Raw genomic sequence first — 23,218 nt, 5'->3', positions numbered from 1 at the left:
TCAGGTCCAGCAGCAGTTCGCCCAGTCAGACTGGGTTCTGCCTGAAGGCCCCTCCGGCAGCCAGATGGATGATAAGACTGCTCAGGGTCACCCGGGCCCAGCTTTCAGATTTGTCAGCCAAACTGAGCAAGGAAAAGAGTGAAATGAGCCCGGGGGTAGTTAGAGAAACAAGGTCCCTCAGGTTCACTCAAGTAAACAGATGGAGAATAAGCAAGTGGATATCAGCCTAAAACTAAGTACTGTGTGTAGAGATATGAAATGAAAATCATATTGATTGGATTGAATCATAGGCCCTTCATAAGAACATTTTAGTTGGTGCTTAATGAAACTACATTTCAAGATGATTGGAATCACTGCATTGGCACATATAAAGATTTATGGGGGAAATAATCACCAGGCAATGATGTTCAATTAATGAAGATATATTCATCAGTCTGAGAAAAATGTATGAAAGAACATATTTATGCCAGAAAACAGATCAGCGAATCCAATCAGCTCTAGAGGTTGAAGGATCTGATCAGCATGGGCTCTGATGATTTAGCTATATCCTATCACCCTCTAGTGGCCAGTGTTAACTCTAACTAAAGAGAACCAGAAAGAGAGCTCCTTTGTGCAAAGTATAAAAAGCCATTTGATACCGGATTACCTATAAAGAATCAAGACTTAACCATCTAAAACTTTTTATCTATATATATATATATATATATCTTTTGTTGTTGTTGTTGTTGTAAATTTGCGCATGGAGGTTACACTTACACGTTATAGGTTAATTATCAGAAATGTGTTGCCAATTCCATTTCTATAAAAATGTGCTTTTATAAAAAAAACCTGAAAGGAACACAAGTCTTTGCCAAAGTTTATTTTATGATGTTTGTCTCTCCTTTTATAATATAACTGTTGAAAATTCTCTCTCCAGCAGATGGTAGCAGTCATGAAGTCAGAGCAGGAGCCAAAGAGATGCTCATTCCCAACATAAAGAATATTCACCCTTCCCACGGGGAAAGGCAGGGGAATAGGAAAAAATCTGTGCCGGCATTACTGAACACAACTACAGTTTGCTTTCAGAATTAAAACACCATTGTGTGATAACTCGTGTGTTATTGTGCCTGAAATAATTGATGCGATGCTGTGTGTATTTGTGTCCTGTAAAGGTCAGGAGTAATTGTACCTCCGTGATGACCTCAAGGGACTATTTTCTTGCTGTGTCCCCACATGCTTTCCAAATGCCATACCAGTAGGACCACAGAGCACAGGAGAGCGCGGTAAACAAAGACACAGCTTTTGAAACATAATCGCAGTTCTATTTCGGGGCATGAGACACAAAAAAAACAACAATAGCCAACAGCCTTTATCTATAGCTCGGCAAACTCGTGTAAGGTGAACCCCGTTACCATGGTTTCCGATGTGGAGGGATCAGGCTGATGCGCTTAGCAACCACAGCAGATGAGCAGTGTGAAGCTGTGAGGATTTTTCCTTCTCATATCATCTTGAGCACATATAATCACCAAGCAAATATCTATTGACACAGGCCACAGACATATGGGGCAGGGATGACCATGTTTGGTCGTTCCGCGATGAACCTGTGTACTTTGAAGTCTGCTTCCATGTGCGTCAGTAGAATGAGCAGAGTTACAAAGGAGCGTGTGAAGATGTAGTTCGAGCTTCCTCGGGAACTTCTTCCTTTTATAGCTTGATCACACAGCTTCAAACCAGACAGATACACGAAGCGTCTTTTAAAGTTGAGATTCAAAGCGCTGTTATCGGGTTCTGAACACCAGCGAGACAAAAAAAACAACAAAAAAACACACACACACACACAAAAAAGAACTACCGCTGTCGGGTGTGTGGCGTAAACGACTGTATATTGCGTTGGACTTGCGTCACTGCAGTCTATGGTTGCCTGGATGTTTCTGTTGGAAATGTATTTTGATGAACGGTCGTTAGCGTTCATCCTGTTTGGGAGACACGCTCTCCACTCCCTGCACACTGTTCACCTTGGGCTACACTCCAACTCAAAGCGTGGGGGGGTTGGTGGTGGGTGGGCGGGGGGGAGCGGGGGCGAGCGGACTCCAAATGAAATCCATCTGTGGAACCGATAACGATCCGAGTTCCGCAGAGCGAGCCCGGCCGTGGGCGCGTCACCAAGAGGTGAAGCCTTGAGCCGGAACGCAAGACAGACTAGACAGAATGACACCGCCACAATTAGCAGGAACACAAGCAGGACACAGCTAGGTCAGGATGAGGATCAGTTCCAAACACACACACACACACACATTAGACACAAACTCTCACAAACGCACACACAAAACAGGAACGATAACAAAAACAAGAAGCAACAAGAAGAAGGCGAACAATAATGAGCTTCAGGGAAAGTTAGAGGGTGCAAGAAGACAGGATGAGGCGAAGGAGAGAGAGCGAGCGAGCGTGGGAGAATGGGAGAAGGAAAGGCGTGGGAGCGGGGAGGGGAGTCGAGGAGAACAAACGTTTAAGAAGACAGACGGTGTGATTTCAGTTCTAACATTTATTACATCCAGTCAAACACTGATACAGAATTAATTGGCATGATCATCTAAAGAAGGCATCTACAAAGGGGGAGGAGGGGGTGGGGGGGGATGATCTAGATGGAGAATGACGTGCAATTCAACAATGTCCCCATTCCAAAAGAGCTTATTAGTGGGCGGACTACACAATTATCACCTCCGTTTGAACGGAACATCTGACACAGAAAAGACATTAGATTGAAGAGTGTGACCGGGGACAATAACTATGTCTACTGTGGACACTGTTGAATTGCACTTGATTAGAGGGCGGGAGGGAGTGACACACAGCATTTTGAATGAAAGAAATGAAAGTACAGGCAAGTAGGACAATCATAATATTTTTCAACTAACACTTGCAGCACTCATAATGCCGACGGAAAGCCTTCACAGGAATGAAAGCGGACAATCTTTCATGGAAACCCATAGTAACTTACGATAATTCAGGTTATATTTGTGTTTATGTCATGAATTTGTCAGGCCAAGACGTTATGTAGGAGGGGCACTGTCTGTCTGCCACATCTAAATCCTCACAAACGACACAGACCAACATAATTCAAGTCTTCAAGGTGAACCTTTTAAGAACCCAAATGATGTTGTACATCCCATGTAGTGGTGTGAGAATAACATCAAAGTAAATGTACCTCATTTCAATTTATACAGCATTATATACAATCAGTATAAAAGTAATTGAATAAAAAAATGATTGGAGTGATGACCGGTTGCTTTTCTCATAAAAAAAATTGGTGAATGAAGAAATCTGTTTCATTGTAAAGTGCATCAGAGACAATATAGAAGGAGTTGTTGGAATGGGTCAAACCCCCCACATTCACACACACACACACGCACGCACACACACACACACACACACATTCACACACACACACACACCAGCACCTCACACTGTAGAAATACCTGAGGGGGACTTTCCATCGCAACATCCTGCCTGCGAGTGCGAGCAGGGCGACGGGGGGGTGAAGTTGGCCTCGGCCAAGCTGACCTCGAGGGAGGGTGGAGGCGCGGGCGACGGGGGCAGCAGGGTGCTGTTGGGGCTGCTGATGTCCCCCTCCCCCACCAGGGTCAGGTCGGCGTGGGTGTCCTCCTCCAGCGTCCTGAGCAGCAGCCCCGCCCGGGGCTCCGAGGGCCGGGGGATGGGCGACAGGCCGCCACCAAAGGGGCCGTGGTGGTGTCGGGGCAGGGGCAACAGCGCCCGGCGCCCCCCTGAGTGTCCGTTGCTTCCCGAGCTGAGGGAGGAGTCCAGGCTCTCGGAGCGGAGGTTGGAGTTGAGGGGGCCCCGGGTGGCCCCGCCTAGCCCGTTCTCCCGGCCCGCCCCCTGGGGCTGTTTGAGGGCTGTGGGGGTGGAGCAGGCCAGGTCGGCGGCGGCGGCGGAGGAGGGAGGGGCCAGGCGGAGGAAGTCGGGTAAAACAAGGTCCTCTTTGGACAGGAGGCCTCTCTGGTCGTTGGCTCGGCAACTCTGCGCGCGGCTCAGAAGCTCAAAGAATTCTGTGGCGAAAAAGGGAAACATTTCACATTTCGTCCTGGCACACTAGTCAAATATCCCACTGAGCAGGTGGAAGGGGATTAGACGGTGACACATGCAAAGCTTCTCACTTCCCGAGCAAATCAAACCCTCTTTCGGAGCAGCAGAAGTGCTCAAGTTAGTGCTGAGGTGATGCAAAGCGGAGGAACCAGATGAGAAAGAGAGGAGGGCCAGGCATTACCTTCCGCTTCGTCTATATTAATCTTTTTCTGCTTTCTCTTTTCCACAGGGAGGGATGCGTCGGGTCCACTTGCTCTCAGAGACAAGTCCTTTCCTGACGACCTCTCATCTCCCTGCAGACGCAACAATAACAAAGCACTCTGTTAAGGGTGGGGAGGTTGTGTGTAGGTGTGTGTGGGGGAGGTATTTGTGTGCGGTGACTACTGCACGGACATACAGAAACGCTCTGTTGCTAATGGTGTTGCCTGTGACGATGATGAGGGCGGGGGGGGGGGGGGACATCAGGAATTGAATCCAACATCAACAAAAGAAACGATGGAACTACAACTATCTAGACCTTTCTGCAACGGTGCAAATGCGGCTGGAGATGAGCTGGAGCCATGCGCTGCTGCTGGGAGGTGAGGGGTTATAAGCCAACAGCCATCGAGCAGAACGGATAGAGCAAAGCCCCTAAGCTGGCTGAATGTTAACAGTGCTGCTTGGCGATAAATGTGTCCAGAAAGGCAAAATAACAAGGAAGATGCACAGAAAGCCCCCCCCCCCCAACACACACACACACACATTCAGAGAGTCCTCATAAAGATAAAGCAAGAAAGGGGATGAGGGGGAATTGAAGCGTTCAAATCCTTACTGTTGCTGATTGACTCCTGCCGGCCAGGGTTGGTGCATGGCTTTTCGAGGAGCCCGTCTTTGACTTGTCTACAGGGGAAAAGAGTGCGAGAGAGAGAGAGAGAGCGAGAGCGAGAGAGAGAGACACAGGCAGAGAGAAAGAAGGAGAGAGAGAGGGAGGGAGAGAGAGAGTTTTATTTGAGTTTAAGCCGTCTCACATATCCTCCTACGCTTCGTCATCTTGGTTTACCAGTGGAGAGAAACAGGACATTGATTACAAGCTTGGGTGAATTCCTGGAAGCAGATGTGTGAGTGACCGAAGGTCAACAGCCAAGGAACGGAACTCTTATCTGGAGGCCATTTCAAGCGTGCCAGTGGGTCCCAAATGGTATTTTCAGGGACACTTGAGCCTTCAAGATCCATTCACGGGCTCGTTTCATTCTTTGTTCATAAATAAATGCGTTACTATTTCATTTAGAAACGATTTGTCCTCATTTGTGTCTCGTCGTGTGTTTTGCGGTTTGGTTTGGTGGTCTAACCTTTGCCTGAGGCTGTCTCGGCCTTGTCCAGCACCACTCGCAGGCCGTCCAGGCTGGAGATAGGAGCCCCGAGGTCTAGCGGCTGTGTTTCTCCACTCTACAGAAACAAAACACAGGCACGTCTTAGCATGTTAGCTTTGGTTGATGATCCTCCAATCAGTATTGTAAAGTGATATGCCGCTTAGCACGATGCTACCACAGAATGGTAGCAGTGATAAACATATATATATATTTTTAAGGCTATATATATATATAAGGCTTGTGTTGTGGTTTAGCGTGTTGACATAAATGCTGGGCGCCTTCGCTAACGATGGATATTGTGAGCCGTTGCTCCATGTCCAACGTGGCTTTCAACATAGGCCAACACCTTAAGCTGCGTAATGCCTAGAAGCCAAACACCCGAAAATAAACTAGCTGGCAAGGGTTTGGGAAGAAGGGCGGAGCCTTCTCTCTCCGCCACATGTTTGAGGAGCGTCGTCATTCTTAATTATAGCCCTCTCTCCGTCTATCTCCATCCAGCTGAGTCACAACGAGCTAACCACTAGGCAGTGTTGGAAAAGGATGCGGTTCCTTCTCTCTGAGCCAACGAGACCGCCCCACCCTCCGCACATAGTCGTGCCCGACAGAGGTGCGGCCATTTCGAACACACAGGGTGCTGGCAGAGACGTACTATTGTGGCGACCAGATCGCTGAGGTGCAGGCCGTATTTCGCCACGACGGGGCGCAGGACCTCGGTGACTGGTTTGGTAGGTTTGGCTTTCAGGCCCACGGAGCGGTTAATGGGAACCAGATCCAATCTGAAGACAGAAACAAAGATGGTGGTCGGTTTTGATGGAGAAATAACTTGGCCCAGTTGACAACTAATACCACACTAAGAATCTTGCTGTGGAACACAAGTGAAATGAGCTGTATTTGCTGTAGGTATCTACATACATAGACAGCGATAGTACATTGTGGAACTTTACCTAAACAAGGTGCGTCTCTCCAGTCTGAGTTCTCGGGAGCTGAGCGTCATGCAGTCTTGATCCAACACCAGGGGCTACGACATACAAACAACCCCAAAATCATGAACACTTCTCTACCCTCACAAATCCAACGTGACATCTTTACTGTACTGTGATAATGTCTTAAACGGCTGTTGATCTCTCACGATTCACTTAAGTTTCTTCATTTCCTTCGAGGTTTTATTGTTGTCGGTATCCCTGTCGACGCGTTCCCTGACAGGAAAACAGCAACAAACTAACTGACTATCCCTCACCTTCTCCCCTCCGACCAGGAAGAGGTCGACGGCGGCCATGTTGATGTGCAGGCTGTGGCAGAGGTCCTGGAGCACCTCCCTGATGGAGGACCCGGGCCGCAGGGCCACCGAGGAGCAGGAGCCGTCCGACAGGGTCACGCTGCAGTGCTTGGCCGGGCACTCCCTGACCCGGTCCCACGACGCCATCGAGTGACGGTTGTCAGGCTGAGGAGGACAGCGAGAGGTGGGTGTGGTGAGATCCAGACGTGCGACTCGGGATACCGGCGGTTTTGTGCGTCTACAGGCGTGCGAGGGGCTGATGCAGCAGAGCCAGCGGCTAGACCGCAAAGCCCTCCATCTTCAAACATTTCTTCAGCCTCATTTCCCGCCCTAACCATTTATTAGGGAACGTACTTAAATCATCCCTCTCGAGGACATACAGTATTTTATCCATTTATTTCCCCCCCCGAAACATGAAAAGTCAAGGGGGACTTTGACAAACGAATGAGGCCTTTGACAGATCTGTTAAAGAGCGGAGCTATCTTGGTTCCCGTGTTGCCATGGTGACATCGGCCGGCAGGAGCTTACCTCGATCTTGCCCGCTGAGAGGGAGGTGGCCAGCTCCATGCTGGCTCCTGACGAAAGGGAGCCCTGTGATTCCCTCCTGCCGTTACTACCCCAGAAGTCTGTATTAGAAGGAAACAGAGGTAGGCCAAATCGCCATGTTGGGACCCCCGCAAAAAAACAAAGCATTAGTACCATTGTTTCAAGTTGTTGCGTCTACAACAAATTTTTCACAACTCAACCCCCTTAATGTAGGGAAAAACTACGCTGAAACTCTTTGGTCGTATTGTATTCCGATATCCAAAGTCATGGTTAGAGAATATTTTGTGGGAAAAGTTTTTTTCCGTCATGCTCACCTAGATTGATTTCCCCAATGTCTTTCTTCTTGGGTCCCTTCCCAAAGCTCCTGTTCCTGGACCAGGAGAAGAAGATGCCTCGTTTCTTATCGGCGCTCTCGTCTTTGGAGTCCTCCGTCAGAGACCTTCCCGACCGGTGCTTCCTGCCGTCCTGAGGACCACAGAAGAACCGTGGTTCAACCACCACTGTACACTGGGACTAAACCCGGGGAGCCATTTTTAACCGTTCTTCAAGCTTATTTTCAAGTCAAGTCTTGCTGAGATCAAAATCTCAAGGCGTGAGACCTGTGCGAGACTTATCAGTGTGGAGATGTTTGACTACTCTGTAGTCTACACACCCAAGCTTGTCAACACACAGATGCACAGGTCCAAAGTCTCAATCGCAGCCAGCTACCTACCTTTTTAGGTGTGGAGAGGTTTGATCGATCGGAGCTGGCGCTGTGCTTGGAGGGGGCGGGGCTGCAGGGGATCTGGTAAGGGTCGGGCAGCGAGCGGCCCTCCACCTCAGACAGCATACACTCCTGGTACAGCGAGGACTTGAGGAACCTGGAGTAGCTGTCGAACTTCATCAGGTTAAAGATCTACACCGAGAGAGAGAGAGAGAGAGAGAGAGAGAGAGAGAGAGAGAGAGAGAGAGAGAGAGAGAGAGAGAGAGAGAGAGAGAGAGAGAGAGAGAGAGAGAGAGAGAGAGAGAGAGAGAGAGGGGAGGGGGGGGGAAGAGAAAGAGTGGAGAGATGGAAAAGAGCGATGGGAGAGGGAAACAGAGAAAGAGAATGAGAGAGGAGGGGAAAAGAGAGAAAAAGAGTGAAAAAGAGAGAGAAAAGGAGCAGATGGGGGAAAGAGATTGGAGGAGGAAAGAGGTGATAGAAATGGGAGCGGGAAAGAGAGAGAGAGAAGGGGAAAAGAGAGAGGGAACAGGAAAAAGAGAGAGAGAGAGGTCTGGTGTTAATACATGGAAATAAACAATTTTGACAGGTGTTATGACAGATGTCAAACCCGTTGGGATTCTGTTATGTTTGACTAAATTGAGACGGTACAGGTTAGTGTGTATGTGTGCGTATGTGGATGTGTTTGTGTAGGAACAGATGGTTGAAAAAGCCAATAATCACGCACATCACAGAACAACACAAAGTCAAAAGAACCCAACTGATTCCATTTTGCCCCCAAAAAAGGCATCTACTGCCAAAACAAGAGCCACAGTCATGTATGTATTGTTCGACGGAACCACATGCCCCTCTCCACCTGAAGCTGCTGAGTCATGAACATGTCTGGCCACGGGGAGGTGAGGACGTCATCCGCCAGCTGGGCCTGGCTGTCGATGTTGACTGGCGTTGTGGCCTTGCTGGACAAGAAGCTGTTGTAGATCTCCCCTGCCCTCTGGGAGAGCTGGAGAGAGGAGGGAGGGCTATGTTAGTCTGACACCAAACCTTACCGCAATCTTACTCCTGATGGAGGGGTTGTTACGCAAGGGGCGTGATCCCTGGGGTGGGAGGTCGAGAGACAACGGGGGGGCGAAGGAGTGGGAGATAGGGTTTGAGGTACATAATAAAGGATAATAATGAGTTATAATTCAAGACAGTCCCACCTGATAAAGTTTGAGAAGCGCCCTCCTAATAGAGACTATTATGACCACAGTAGTGATGAGGCGAGTTTGACATTTCTTCTTCTATGGTTTGCTCATTATTTGTGGGGGTCCTTACCTGCTTTTTGTCTGTGGCAGGTACATGACTGAAGTATTCGCAGGCCTGCCAGAACAGGATATTCTCCTCACTGAATTCCTTCTTGAGGAATTCCTGGAGACAAAAAAAGATGTCATCATTAGCCCTCTATTGATTGTTGTTTCATCTGACAAATTAAGGCAAATTCCACAACCACACAATACTAAGTTACACAGACAGCCACGATCGATTCTAGCAGTCTGAACACTACAGAAGCTGCTATAGATTTCCTCAAACAGAATAAAGAATGAGAGAAATCAGAGACAAAGAGTGACTTTGACCTTCAAAAACAACAAGTTTGTTTTGGTTTGCTTTGCCGCCTTCACCTCACAGTCGCAGCGACTGGAGAACTGAAACGGAAATTCCCCCGGGGGCGCACTGCTGCTTACCGAGAAGTACCGGACCCCCAGGGGGTCCTGGAGCAGGCGTTCAAAGCAGGCCGCCCAACTGGCCACACGGCGCTCCGACAGCCTGCGGTGGGCGCCCGCGCCCGGCAGACTCCCGTTACTGTTCAGGCTGCTCTGACTGCAGCACCCCTGCAGCTGCACACCGCCACCGTAGTCTGGGAACAAGACAGGGGGGGGAGGGAGAGGGAGAGGAGGGAGAGAGAGGTGGAGGTTATGATCTGCAGGCTGGAGAGAGACAAGTTCTAATCTAGAGGGGGGGGGGGGGGGGGTGGAGAGCAAAAGAGAAAGAACGCAAGAGAGGAAGAGAAATGGAGAGATTGATAAGATAGGAAGTTTAAGTTTAAGATGGGAAGTTTTTCTTTCCGAGAAGCTACAAGGACTAAGGAGGGGATGGACAGAACGTGGGTTGACGGAACGGAGAGGCGTCAGGAGGTGTGGAAAACAGGAACGGAAAGGGGGGGGGGGGCCCCGCTGTGCGTGCTACCATCCATGACCTCCCCACCGGTAGAACCCAGCGCTAGGGCCCAATTTCAGGACTAGGAGGCACATTCAGGAAGGTTCAAGAGAGTGGGTGGATGGAGGAGAGAAGAAACCCGCGGAGAGAGGAAAAGTGACCGAGAAGTAATTATCTCTAATCGGCTATGAAATGGAAGCCTCGCGTAATATTCCTCATCAGTCTAAGAGGTAGGGGGTCATTTTGGTTGAAAGAGAGGCATAGAAAGCTGTACAGAGATTAAAGGATGTAAGGAAGAGGACACATGTTTGAACGGGGGGGGGGGGGGGGGGGGCATCAGGAGTAAAGAGAGGGAAACGAAAGGGGGTTTATCTAACACCAGGGAACAGGAACTGTGTGAACTAGCCGCTAACATCCTCGGTACCTGCTATTACAACAGCAGATGGCATTTTCAAAGCTGCATGCATCACCGAGCAGAGAGAGCATGCAGGTTCAAAAAGACAACAAGGAGATAGCAAAAGGGTCTGTCACCAGAAAGCTCTAGAACAGTCAGTGGGAAATTGTCAACGCTCAAGATGTTTTCCTATTGAAAACGCACACAAAAAGTGAAAAACACAAGTTTAACCTTCGAGCATGGACATTTATGATATACAAAAGGGTCCAAAGGGATGTACTACAAATGGGTGTAGCTTTGCTTGCACGCAATTTTACATGACACTTCTGAAAGCAATTCACGACTGGTCGTGACAGATAGTCTTGCAACACTGTGGGAGGTGTGTACTGCATACAGTTTAACCATGACCAGTGTGTTTGAAAGCAAACTGATTCAGAGCATGAGTCATCCAGACTATAGTCATAGTCTCAAACTGAGAGATAAGCAGCTGCGCCTCACAAAGCTATCTGGAACAACTTCCTTTTCTATTAGCTTAAAGTTGAATCAACACATTTTTTAGCTGGTTGCTATGAAAGTTTTTTTTTGGTCTAGTATTGGTTTGGCGATAGGTTTTCCCATTCAGATGTTTGGGGGTTCTGTGTTTGCCAACTGTGAGTGTTGGAGTGTTGGCTCACTGCATCAAGAGTATTGGGTGTCTGGGCAACGTCTTTCTTAGAAGAGGATAAGACACACTCTTCCCTTGCCTCAATGACCGCCTTAGCGTTAACAAACATGATTAAACTTTAGTGAAAGGGAATACAGATAGTTAAAATGCTAGCCCCGGGCTTTGAAATGGCAATGGAATGGCTCTTTGTTAGGCTACTCTACCATGAATGAGTTCCCATCTTGTCTTGTATGCTGGCATTCATCTATTCAACTGTGACGTTGCATGCTGTAGGAAGCGTTATAAATGCACAATAAAAAGCTAACTAACAGAGAACTGTATAAGTTCACAAATCAAGGTAAAAGGCACAATAATTACTATTGTTCCACCCCAAACCACTTACTAGAATGAGCTGAAGACTAGTTCCAGCAGGCTTCTTTTCGATTGTTTAGTCATGCTCAATGTGAAGCTCAGTTGGTTAATTATGTAGCTAACGTGCATATGTGCAGGCAAATTAAGTCTGTGCTTGGTTTCCCCATTTTAGAGAAAATAATCTGGAAAAAGCATCAAGAAAGTTTTAAGAAGTGAAAGTTTCGGGGTTGTACTCACCACCATCGGAGGAAGCGGCAGACTGGAAAAGAACAAAGAGAGACATGAGTGAGAAGCTGCCCTCATGACCTCCTGCTTTGACACAGGGAACTGGCGCCTGGACAGAGAGTGTCCCTCCAAACATCCCACCAATCACTGGAGTGTGTGTATGGGTGAGCGTGAGTGTGAATGGGTGTGCTCGTGAAAAGGGGTGGACCTCCGGGTCTTACACAGAGCCACTAATGTAGAGGTGGGTGGATCCGAGGCAACAGCTGTTCACACCTTCAGACCCGGGCCCTCCCCTTGACTCACCACACACACACACGCACACGCACACACACACACACACACACACACACACACACACACAAACAAACACAACCAGTATCGAAAACATGTTCTGACACACACCCCACAAAAGCTTATTTAGTTCCAACCCCCCCCACTCTTATTGGTGTCGTGAGCTGCTCCGAGCTAATCACAGGCACCCACTCAAGAGACCATCCCTGGCAGTAACAAGCTTCTATTTAGATGCTAATTCCGGGGGATGAGTGGGTTACAGGGCTATACAGGTCACATAATGAAAGCTCAATTGGACGAGGGCCATCAAAAACACGCTGTAATTTCTCAGTTTGGCACAAATTTCACAGTTGGCAAGTGCTTGATAAACACAAGGTTCTGATTGTATGGACCGCCTCGAAATATTTAATTGGTAGCAAATACACTGAGTTATTGGGACAAATGCGAACGAACCTATATTCCTTCAAAAAGTACGATCTAAAGCTGCAATGTGTGTCAATTCAGGCGAGTAAATGCAGAGGAGGGAACGGAGAGGAGAACCTTGGAACTCCGTCCAAGAACACCCTTTAAATCAGTGTGTCGGAGGACTCATTTGAAAGTAGAGCCTATTTTCAGATAAGCTGCCTTCTTGAAAATCTGAATGTTCGAGGCAGATACGTCTAGACAAGACATCTCTTGCCAGCTGAGTGTTTAATTAAGCAAATCCATGATCTTTCTCTCTCTCTTTGCAAAGATTGTTTTCGTAAACAATATTAGGGAAAACATTAAGATCTTCAAAGAAGCAAATAAACTCATGTTGTTATGTTGAGTTTGCATGCTTGATGGACCGGGAGGACCACTAGCTAACTTTCTTCACCTCAGCATAGTTCATGAATTTCTTTGTGGGGTCTATTTTTAGAGAAGGTAATGGGGTGAGCTATCTCTGCAGTCTCAGTGACATCTGCATAAGAACCTCCATCAGGTTGGAACCAGCGGCGGACAAGCACCGTAACATTCCCGTTCTCAGTCTGTGGACGGCAACAGTTGAGGGTACGGTTAGAATACATTTACATTGAAATTTAGTCATTTAGCAGACGCTCTTATCCAGAGCGACTTACAGTAAGTACAGGGACATTCTCCCCGAGGCAAGTAGGGTGAAGTGCCTTGCCCAAGGACACAACGTCATTTTGCACTGCCGGGAATCGAACCAACAACCTTCTGATTAATAGCCCGACTCCCTAACCGCTCAGCCATCTGACCCCCCCCGGAACACGGTCATATGCTCCACTGTGGTCCTGTTCCGTTTTGGGTGTGACCACATGTAAACGTTACAACAGGGTTGGTCCCTCCTCGCAGACAGACGTGGGTCTTGGACCGCGGCCTCCACGGCCCTCTTTACGACCGCAAGTGCTACTAAAGTGAACCCACCCCTTGGTAGGTTATGTGGTTTCCAGCTTATACAGTAAAACAGTCGGCAGAGCTCAATGGAAGACAGCCCACTCAAACAGTGTTTGTTTTCAACTACGTCTAAATACAGTCAACATCTAACCAGGTCTAAGTCAGACGTCTAAGGGAGATGTATAGACAGGTAATCTTTATGACACACAGGCAACAGCTTGTTTTGAAAAACAACCCCAAATCCTGGGGAAAGTTCAAAAGTAGCAATCTTGAGAGATCCCGTTCTTAGAGATTGAGATCATTCATGACCACTTGTTGTGTGAGTACATAACAGACCATTTTACAGTGAAACTTGCTATGACACTAGCCTAATATTGGTCAATACAGTCCCTTGTCGCCTAAATGTGGTGTGTGTCGGGGATACTATGTCCGTGTGCCATGTCAGCGGGATATAAACACAATGTGCACTTCATGACTTTTGTTTTTCTTTTCACAATTGATTTTCATGTCAGTATGAACCATTATAGTTTTATAGCTCCGTAGGCCTGGCTTTGTGTCTGTGTGTGTCTTTGTGTGTGTTTAGCCTAGTCCTAGACCACACAGACATCTGTGTACTTGTAAGCTCGTTATTGCTTCCACACCATGCCATCTCCTGTGAAAGGCTCAAGTGTTGGCTGTTGTCTACACAACTGCCCTGCTGTCTTCCTCTATTCACACCTCCGGTGACCCCCCCCTCCCCTCCCACCACCCTAAGACAAGATGGGCAACATGGGTGGCTGTAGGAGGGAGGGGGGCAGGGGCTGGGGGGCTTTTGATCCTGTTGTTTACTTTGATGCTGTGTCACTTGCCAGAGTGACGGCCCAACAAAAGCCACATCTTCTAGCCACCCACCAGATGGCCGTAATCATGTTCGAGCCACAAGACGGTCTTTTGACACAACCCCAGTCGTAAACCTTCACCTTTTGAAACGTTGTATTGTGGCAGATAGGAAAAAGTTTCAAGGCTCTACGGATTTTAACAACTGTCCGATGCAGAGCACAAATGTAGGGTTATGGACAGCACATAACACATCCACATTGCTTTCTTCGTCCAACTGTTCTCTGACAAAGGCAGACCTCAGAGGCTACAGCAAAAGTCGCTGACGAGGTCCCATTTACCCATTGGCCGATATAGGCTTTGGTCACCAGGCCCTTCTTAAGATGCACCCGGTCAACAGCGCCTTCAACCATCTCACAAGTTGAGACAGTCTCCCACAGGATTATGAAAATAAACGTTCCCCACTGTAGAGATCGCCTAAGACAGCTGTTGTGAGTGGGAGAGAACAGTTGAAGGAAGAGGAGAGAGAGGGTAGGGTAGGATAATGAATAAAGCAGTTGATTTAGCAGACACAGAATACTTCCCCGCCACACAAAAGAGAGTGAAACTATTCGTCGACTTACTTTGTTGAAGGGCCAGGATTTCTTGAAGGATAGTCTCTTTTTGAGACTCATTGTTCTCTGCCCTGGTGCGCTAGCAGGCAGAAGGATATGTGTGTGTGAATGCATACCTGAACGCTCCCCACCCAAAAACTGCTAACCATGTCTGTACAAGTCTGGTTGAGAAATGTGACGAAGTACTGGACAGGGAGGGTGGTGGTGGGGGATTCCATTGCCTATACTCTGCTGCTGTTACCGTGGCAACCGGCAAGGCACTACATACGGCTTCAGCCGACATTGGCGTGAGGGACTGCAGATGAAATAAAGCATAACTCCCTCTGCAAAATGTCCAAACCACATTGCCCCCCTTCCCCCCCCGTTTTTTTTCCAGTTGGGGTTTTCTATGGGCATGATTTCACGGGGTGGAGGGGGACTGGACTGCAAGTAACTTCGGAACAAATGAAAAGCATATGGTTTTTCAATTGTGTTTTAAGATTCGTCAAAAGTCACTCAACTTCTCCAAAAAGGTCAAGGGTTCGCCACTGAGGTTGAACTTTTTACCAAAAGCAATTGGGGCTGTAGAAAGGAAAGTATGTGAGATTTGCTGAAAGTAATCACATGGACTATTTCAGCAGTTTGACAAGCACAGTTTCCTTCCAGTAAAACACAAATAAAAAGAGTTTGAAACCTCTGGCACGGCGCTGGGTCTCAATTCGCTGCATGCTCCTGCTCTCTGGATCTGTGCGCGGACTGCTTAAGACCCACTCTATTTTTCTAAAGCATGGGTGGCCCATTCCAAGGTTTTCCCATAGCTAATGGACAGGCCTTTTTCATTTCATTTCTCGATTATGAACACTGAGTTCCCATGATGGACTCGCTACCTTGGAATTGTTGTGTGATCTCATGGTCAGAAACAGTACGGCTGAATTTCACAGTAATTTTTTTTAAATGCATTTTAACATGGTGTATCCTTGCACTCTTCATACCAATGAGGTTGTTTATCAGCTGCGTCTCTTTACTGCTGTCATAGATGCTTGACTACAATCACGCATTTTCCCCTCTGGTGACGTCAGAGACCTGCTAACCTTTGTGTGTCTGTGTATGTGTGTGTGTGTATATTGAATGTAATGATGGAAATGCTGTAAGGAGTCAGGTGAACTTGTAAACGGTGGAGAGAAAAGTCCTCCTGACCCGAATGACCTTTGACCTCTCAGGGTCAGGGGAGTTCACCTCCAAACGTCTGACCGTCTGCAGTGAAATGAAAGCCATATGGAAATATACAAACTGTCTGAAAATTTCCGTTTAGTCTGTGAGTCGCTGGGGTCTTTTGTACACTTTGTCGACTGATAAAATTCAAAAGGCAAGAATCCTCACAGGTGAGACTCCGTGAACTTCATGTCATCTCTTCTGAACACAGAACCAGATGTGTCAAATTCACCAGGCTACATATATTGCATGTAAAAAACAGCAACATGCAACAAGTAATGGTACTCGCAGATCAAGTTCAATTCAAGTGGGGGGAAAAGAATCGCTGTCTGCCATCTACCGCAGATGTCAGATTACAACCGAAAATAACATCAAGAAGCGCCCTTGGAAAGAGACTTCCTTTTTGGAGAGGGAGGGCAAGGGTGCGGCGACTGATAAGATGGAAGACACATTTCTTCCCAAATCAAGTGAAGTGGGGAAAAAAAGCATCCTCTGGCGAAATGTGACTGCAGCCAGGACAGACAATCTTGTGTGTTTGCTTTTTCGATTAGGGAGTGCTTGAGATGGGACACAACCTTTTTTTCATTCCGAAAATAGCGTTAGAGCCAGTAGATCTGCTAGACGCATCACATTAGCTTAAATCTGATGAGCTCACAGTGTGTCTATGTGACTGGGTGTTGGTGTGTGTGTGCGTGCGTGCGTGCGTGTGCGTGCAAGAGTGAGGGATCAAGGATGGTAAACAGTTTGAACATAATGAGCTTTTCCCAACTCTGTGGGCAGAGCGTAGGAGAAAATGAAAAAGAGGATGCGCCAAATATGATCAGTTTGCACCAATTAAATTCTAAACTTGACTCATCCATAATAACATAACTGCCAGCTGAGGATGCAACTTGTATCTTTTTGGTCTGTTTCAACAGGAACAGAATCACCAGAGTCGTTATCACCGGTCTAAATAAGGAACTAGCATCTTGGCGGTCAATCAGTGTCCTAAGTAATGCCTTTTAGAAACAAGAGGGCCTTTTGACTGTCAGTGAAGACTGCACTAATTTACAAGACACCAGCCACCATTGTCATGTGTCATCGCTTAATCTCCATGATCTGAGTTAATCACATTGGGTTCTCCCTTGGAGCAAGCTACTTAGTCGCCACAGATGGAGACAACTTTAATGTGTTAAGATGGGTTGTACCTGTGTCATTCTGTATTACGTATAATGTATTACGTTTTGGACAATGCTATGTTTATTATTATTTGTGTTTAGCTATGTTGCACCTGTTCAATTGTATCTGTGTGTATTGTTTTCAGTCTTGGCTGAAGCTAGGTTAGCTTTATTTAGGTTTGGCAGTGATAGCAACACCAACAAGGACTTACTGCATGTTGCTGCATTCCTCTCTGAAGAACTGTTTACCTTCCTCACTGCTTATGCCCTACTTCTCTCAGGGTTGGAGAGACGAGAAGCTAAAGCTAATTCCACTCTAACCTTGACTGAGCCATAACAGCTACACATTGACCCTGACACTGTAACACAGGCTTCATTACCCGCAGCTGCAGGATTGTCCGTCAATGCAACACATGCGAATCCAGGTTAGAAGCTGAAGTGAGGAATTATGAGTCATAGAATCCAACTACAGACTCGCACTATCCTGAAAACTGTTACTGGCAACATAATGTGACAAAGAAACAAAGATTTCTCTTGTTACACAAGGTATGGATCTGGAGACCTCCAACCCAGGGATCCCCCTTGAAAGATGGTATGAAGGCTCCAGTCCTATAAGCCTTCGGGGTAAGCAGCTCTGGCCACATCAGACACTACCACACCCTCATACCCCTTTTTTCTTCCACAAACGACACCAAAAATGGGCTTTCCAACCTGAAACCTGACCCGTATAATTAGTCTTTAGATACTTCCCCCCCCCCCTTTCCTGGCCACCAAAATAACCCAAGTACAGTGAAATGTAAGTGGTGTTTTCAACATCAGAGTTCTTGGGTGGGTTCGTTGTATGATGAGAGGGCTTTCAGATTTACTTGGGTTTCTCTTAAAGCGTAGCTAAATAGACCATGACATCACATTGAGGATGGACAAAGTCACGGTGGTGCACTTCCTCAGTAGGATTCTCTAAGCCCCGACCTTATGACCCACGGTTTAGTTCTACGGGTTGTTGTTGGGAACTTGAGCTGGCTGAAGGAGATGGGGGGGGGGGGAAAGGGGGGATGGGGATATTGTTTAAGTTGGTCTCTCCCCCCCAACCCACCCCCCACAAGCTAGGGCCAGGGGATGCCGTCTGGTCCTCATGGGTATTTGACAAGGGAACAAGTTCAGGGCAGCTCTCAGCGGGTCAGAAATGGACATTTCTGGAGGGAAAAGCACATAGAATAGGACATAGTCAATATCTTTGTTTATTTATGCATTTTACTGCGAGATGTCTGGATGATAGAAAAGTCATGTGTTCGACGCAAGTGACAGAAAGATATAGCCAACAAAGGTGATCCGAGTATGTCCGAATTTTCCCATAATACCATTAAATATGCTTATCTATTCATGATTCATCCTTTCATCCACTAAATCCGTCTGGGTAATGTGCTCAGCCTTTGAGAGGTTGAATATTAGATCAGCGGTGATGATCTAAAGGTCAGTTTTCTTTTTAACCTCATAATGGCAAAGGTAGAGCGTGGGGGAAGGTGAAGAATGGCTAGACCTGGATTTGCATGCAGGTCGTTACTTCCAACACACTGGGAAATAACCAAAGCTTCGGCTGCTGCCCGTTACAGCAGGATCTCCAGGATGTCTTTGCTCAACCTAAACCAAGTAGGTCGCAATAGGCTGACTGGGACTAGTGAGTCATTCCAACAACAAAAAAACTCACTGGGAAAGTTATTGTTCAGGTTGCCAAACCACTTGTTTGGCAGCATTGGGGCAGCATTGGGAGACAACCTCTGACAGCATTGGGAGAATCACGTATCTTTCCAAGCGATCCATGTGTAGGACTTCCAGAGTGTTACAGAGACAGGACCTTGGCACGGTTCTTAGCTGTTCTGTGCCAACGCAAGGCCAAAAGATAGCGACGACATTCACTGAGTTTCTCTGCCATACCCTCCCTGCATCCATGCTAGTTCCAACATGACAGCCTCTGTTACTCAGTGTCAATGAAACATGTGTGTACATGTCCAGACACTAAACTGGTTCATATTTCCACGCTTCTTCTAAATGAAGACCATCTACACTCTTGGTATTGGGTTGCAAACATAGCATGAATGTGTATAACAGTAATAGATCCAAAAATAAATAATATGATTGGGTTCGCCAAGGAGCGGAATCATTTCAAAAGCCTCCATATCTGGAGAGAGAGAGGCTGTCTAGGGCAGTGAAAACAATAGAAAATCCAGTCTTGTTGCCATCCAATATCCACATTCTTGACAGCAATGTTGACAGATGATGTCATGATGGTGTCAATATGACATCCTCCTAAGGTTGTACACCGCAATGTACAATACACATCAACAAGTCCTGCCCAACACATACACATCTGACCCGACATGGTCAAGACAGGGATGTGTTTTCTGTGGTTGTCGTGGCCTGATCAAAAAAGCCAATCCCGGCCACCACAATCCCTTTCGGTAGCGTAATCGGGCATTTTGTATTCATAATCATGTCTCTGAGCACAGCTAGCAACTTGGCTAACTCTAAGAAATCTTCCATATTAATGTACAGCCAAAACGTATTATTTATTTATTATCCCCGTTTGTGGGCGGAGAATATTTAATGCAACGAAAGGAAAAAATCCACAGTGGAGACATTTAGAAAATGTCAGCCTGCTTGCTCTTTACATCCCATAACGCTAGCCCGAGGACACATTTTGAGAGAGCGACTGTCCACCCACACTTCTGAGCGCGTCCTGTGATGTCAGCGAGATAAAAGCGTGTCATGCTCTTGCACTGACTGCTAATATCCAAGAACAAACCCTTCTTATTTGTCTTTTCTAGGGAAACGTTAATACGGCGGAATTTGGGGTTTGGAAATCTGGCCCGGGGACGAACGCAGAACAAACGCAGAACAAGGGGTGGACAACAACATTAGTGCCTAGATGTGTTGGCAAGACAAAAGCAGAACTGACTAAGAGCAAGCATGAATCACAGGACAGAAAAGGCCAGTAGGAAACCAAAAGGGGCAGTGCAACCCCACAAGCAACCACATCAAGTCTAACCTCAAACTCTAGCTGCATCATGGCAGGCTAAAAATAACGTTTGGGACAGATTCTATTTGACAACACAATATCTCCATTCCTTTCCAGCAAACCTCACTCCCTCTGACAGCACTAACTCATTTCCAAAGGGTCACTTGTCAAGTGAACTCAATACAGCTCAGTTCATTCAACAGCCACTAATGAATAGTTGATGAGTGGCAGACATGAGAAATTGCTCATCTCTTCACAAAACCTATTAGTATGATTCTTAATTGGAATGCAGATTGTGCTACAGTACACAAAATGCGAAGCGGTGCATCTGCATAGAGCAGCACAGTTTGTTATGAGCACATGAGAGCCCTGTTAGTCTAGAAGCTAACCAAAACATTCCTCAGACAAACCACACAAGCTAACCACTGTGAGGCACTTTCACGATAAAAAAATATGAACTACAGAGAGCCCAAAGTAGGGGAGAACCAGCTTCAGCGTAAAGGAAGATACCAGTAGTAGACACGATAGATAAGGTCATTTAACAACAGAGGGATCAAATGCAAAGCGATTGAGGAAGAGAGAGAGAGAGAGAGTTGATGGAGAGACTTACAGAGTTGATGGTTAAAGTTTGCTCCATGTATGGCGCTGTGTGCATGTGTATTTGGCTGGCGTTCACCGCTGCTCCGCATGCCCCGTGTGTGTAAACAAGTCCATTCGCCGGCGCGCTCCGTCGAGAGTGTGTGTGCGCGTTTGCAGGAGTGAAAGCTCAAGAGGGGGGAAAGCGTGCATGAGAGCCAGAGATCCTGACAGCTACTGGGAGTTCAAACACTCCCTCTCTCCCTCTCTCTCTGCTCCTGCTGTTGCCCGATTCCTCGCTCTTGCTCCCTCCCTCTTACTCGCTGTTCCCTCCCTCCCTCCCTTCCCCTCGTCTTTTTTTCCCTCCTCACCGCTAGTGCTACGCCCACGGGAGCTTTCCCAGCCCCATGCAAGCACACAGACCCGTGCATTTCTACACACCTAGACGGGGACTAGAAGCAACTGGTTCTGGGAGAGGGGACACAACTAACACCTGGTGTTTGTGTGTGTGTAAACAAACCCGCATTCTCTCTGGCAAACGTAGACACAGGAAAGCTATAAAATGCCCCTGAAAATACACAGGCGTTAGCTGCAACACTGCAGCAGAAGCCCTCTCCGTGTCAAGTCTTTCAGAAGTTCTGTCTGTTTGCTGTTCAGCATTCCCAGCGTAACTGCATGTGATGAGTTGGAATGGGAAGCTTGTGATGAGGAGGGAATAACCTTGGGGGGGTGTGAAGGTTGGGGGGGGGGGGGGGGTAGAAGAAGTGTGCCTAAATGAGCGAGGAGATAAAAAAGACTTGCCCAAACAGCAATGAAAATGCCAACAAGGGCTCAGCGTGCAACGAGTCGCTCCTCTCTCTCTCTCTGTCTCTCTGTCTCCCTCTCTCTCTCCTTCTCCCTCTCTCTCTCCCCCTCTCACAAGAAACAAAATATCCACACAGACACAAGATGAGTCAACCACTGATCATGACAGCTTCTTTGCTGAACAAAAAGACAAGTGGGACAACTGAGAATCCGACCAAAAAACACCAGCTCGACAAACGGTTGCACAAGCTACGTGTCACAGGCGTCGTGCAATGTGTGTGTGTGGATGGGGGCTACCGGCTGCATCCTTCACAGTTGCCGTGACGCACAGCACTGGCCACAGCAGAAGGAAACAGGGCCGCACGGCCGCGTATCACTCTGGGCTTCCTGGCCGGGGACGGATGGTTCTGCTCAGGGGTCTAACCTCAGCGGAGGTTTCTAGAACGGGCCTGTGACGTCCCCCCGCAGTCCAGACACAGTGCGGTGCCTGGGCCTTATCACATATGGGATACGCTCAGCTTCAGAAATATGTTCCAGAGCAGCCAGAGGAGCCAAGAACGGAGGAGTGGAATTGGGGACGTCGAGGCTGGACCTCATTTTCCAATGTCTCGTTTTGACATGCCCAGCAACAATGAAGAATGTGCATCATCAAGCATTTAGTGCCCCCTTTTCTGTTTTGCTACAGGGCCACAGCTAAGGAAGGAGTAATTAATGATATGTGTCCACTGAAACCAGACCTCATCTCTTCTGGCTACCCCTCGCTCCTGTGTGATGAATGACTAGATATTCAAATAATGGAAAGGGTAACACATGACTGGAAGGTAACTCCAATTTTATTAGAGATTCTATGAGACAACCTTTTCCATATAGATGAATAGTTACCTTTGTATGAATCGTAATCCAACTGGTATGGTAATGGTCTGCCTTTTCAGAGACTTTGGCAGAGCATCATTGATCTTTGCAAATCCTTGATGAAGCTAAGCCCTTGAAGTGCAAACCAGGGGGTGGTCAATAGGTGGGGATATAATTGCCTTTGGCAACCATAAAATTCTTCGACATGCAATTATAACTGAAATGTATAGGGCCCACTATGACTTGAAACAGCAAGGGTAACTTGCAGCGCTCTTTCAGTCATGGTTTCTCTTGTTTTTCCCTGCACCACACAGGGTATTTGTGAAATGGTCAAAAGGCGCTAGATATCATCTAACCACAGACATGCTAACAGTAACAATATCCCCAAGGAGCTCAGCTTTTCCGTTTGAACTGCCACCCTTGTTCCCAACTGAACTTCCCAGGCTCCCTTGCAGGAACGTTGTCTCATGCAGCTGGACGACTGGAGACTGTCTGCTGCTCATGGTGTGTGTGTGTGTGTGTGTGTTTAAATTCACTTAGCCCCACTCAGCCACTGCCCAATGACCGTAATGTAATTTGGCTCTTAGACTAGACCACAGTTCCACTGATCCAGGAAGCCCTCAAAGGAATCCTGAAACTGCTGTCATTGATCTGAAAGTTGACTGGAGATTCCGACACACTGTAGAGGGAAGTCCCAAACATGCACCCTGACAAAAGTGATCCTCTAACCAAAATGTTGTCATTTTTGGCGT

General features: G+C 47.3%; 1 protein-coding gene across 1 annotated transcript in view; it reads right to left on the bottom strand.

Annotated features, from left to right (window-relative positions):
• rgs12a (regulator of G protein signaling 12a) overlaps positions 1–23,218 on the bottom strand; it is a 31,336-nt gene that overhangs the window by 2,711 nt on the left and 5,407 nt on the right. Inside the window, exons 3-16 of the mRNA XM_067261689.1 lie at positions 11,788–11,809; positions 9,670–9,842; positions 9,263–9,355; positions 8,805–8,948; positions 7,961–8,143; positions 7,563–7,713; positions 7,231–7,328; positions 6,664–6,867; positions 6,371–6,444; positions 6,076–6,202; positions 5,406–5,502; positions 4,889–4,956; positions 4,259–4,370; positions 3,453–4,040 (exon numbers count right to left, since the gene is read on the bottom strand). Of these exons, the coding sequence (XP_067117790.1) occupies positions 3,453–4,040; positions 4,259–4,370; positions 4,889–4,956; positions 5,406–5,502; positions 6,076–6,202; positions 6,371–6,444; positions 6,664–6,867; positions 7,231–7,328; positions 7,563–7,713; positions 7,961–8,143; positions 8,805–8,948; positions 9,263–9,355; positions 9,670–9,842; positions 11,788–11,809 (2,134 nt within the window). The remainder of the gene's footprint in view (positions 1–3,452; positions 4,041–4,258; positions 4,371–4,888; positions 4,957–5,405; positions 5,503–6,075; positions 6,203–6,370; positions 6,445–6,663; positions 6,868–7,230; positions 7,329–7,562; positions 7,714–7,960; positions 8,144–8,804; positions 8,949–9,262; positions 9,356–9,669; positions 9,843–11,787; positions 11,810–23,218) is intronic.

Source organism: Osmerus mordax, chromosome 23 (genome assembly GCF_038355195.1).
Source record: "Osmerus mordax isolate fOsmMor3 chromosome 23, fOsmMor3.pri, whole genome shotgun sequence".
NCBI classification, from domain to species: Eukaryota; Metazoa; Chordata; class Actinopteri; order Osmeriformes; family Osmeridae; genus Osmerus; species Osmerus mordax.
The sequence above is the reverse complement of the archived record's forward strand: the minus strand, read 5'-3'. Positions and strand labels throughout refer to the sequence as shown.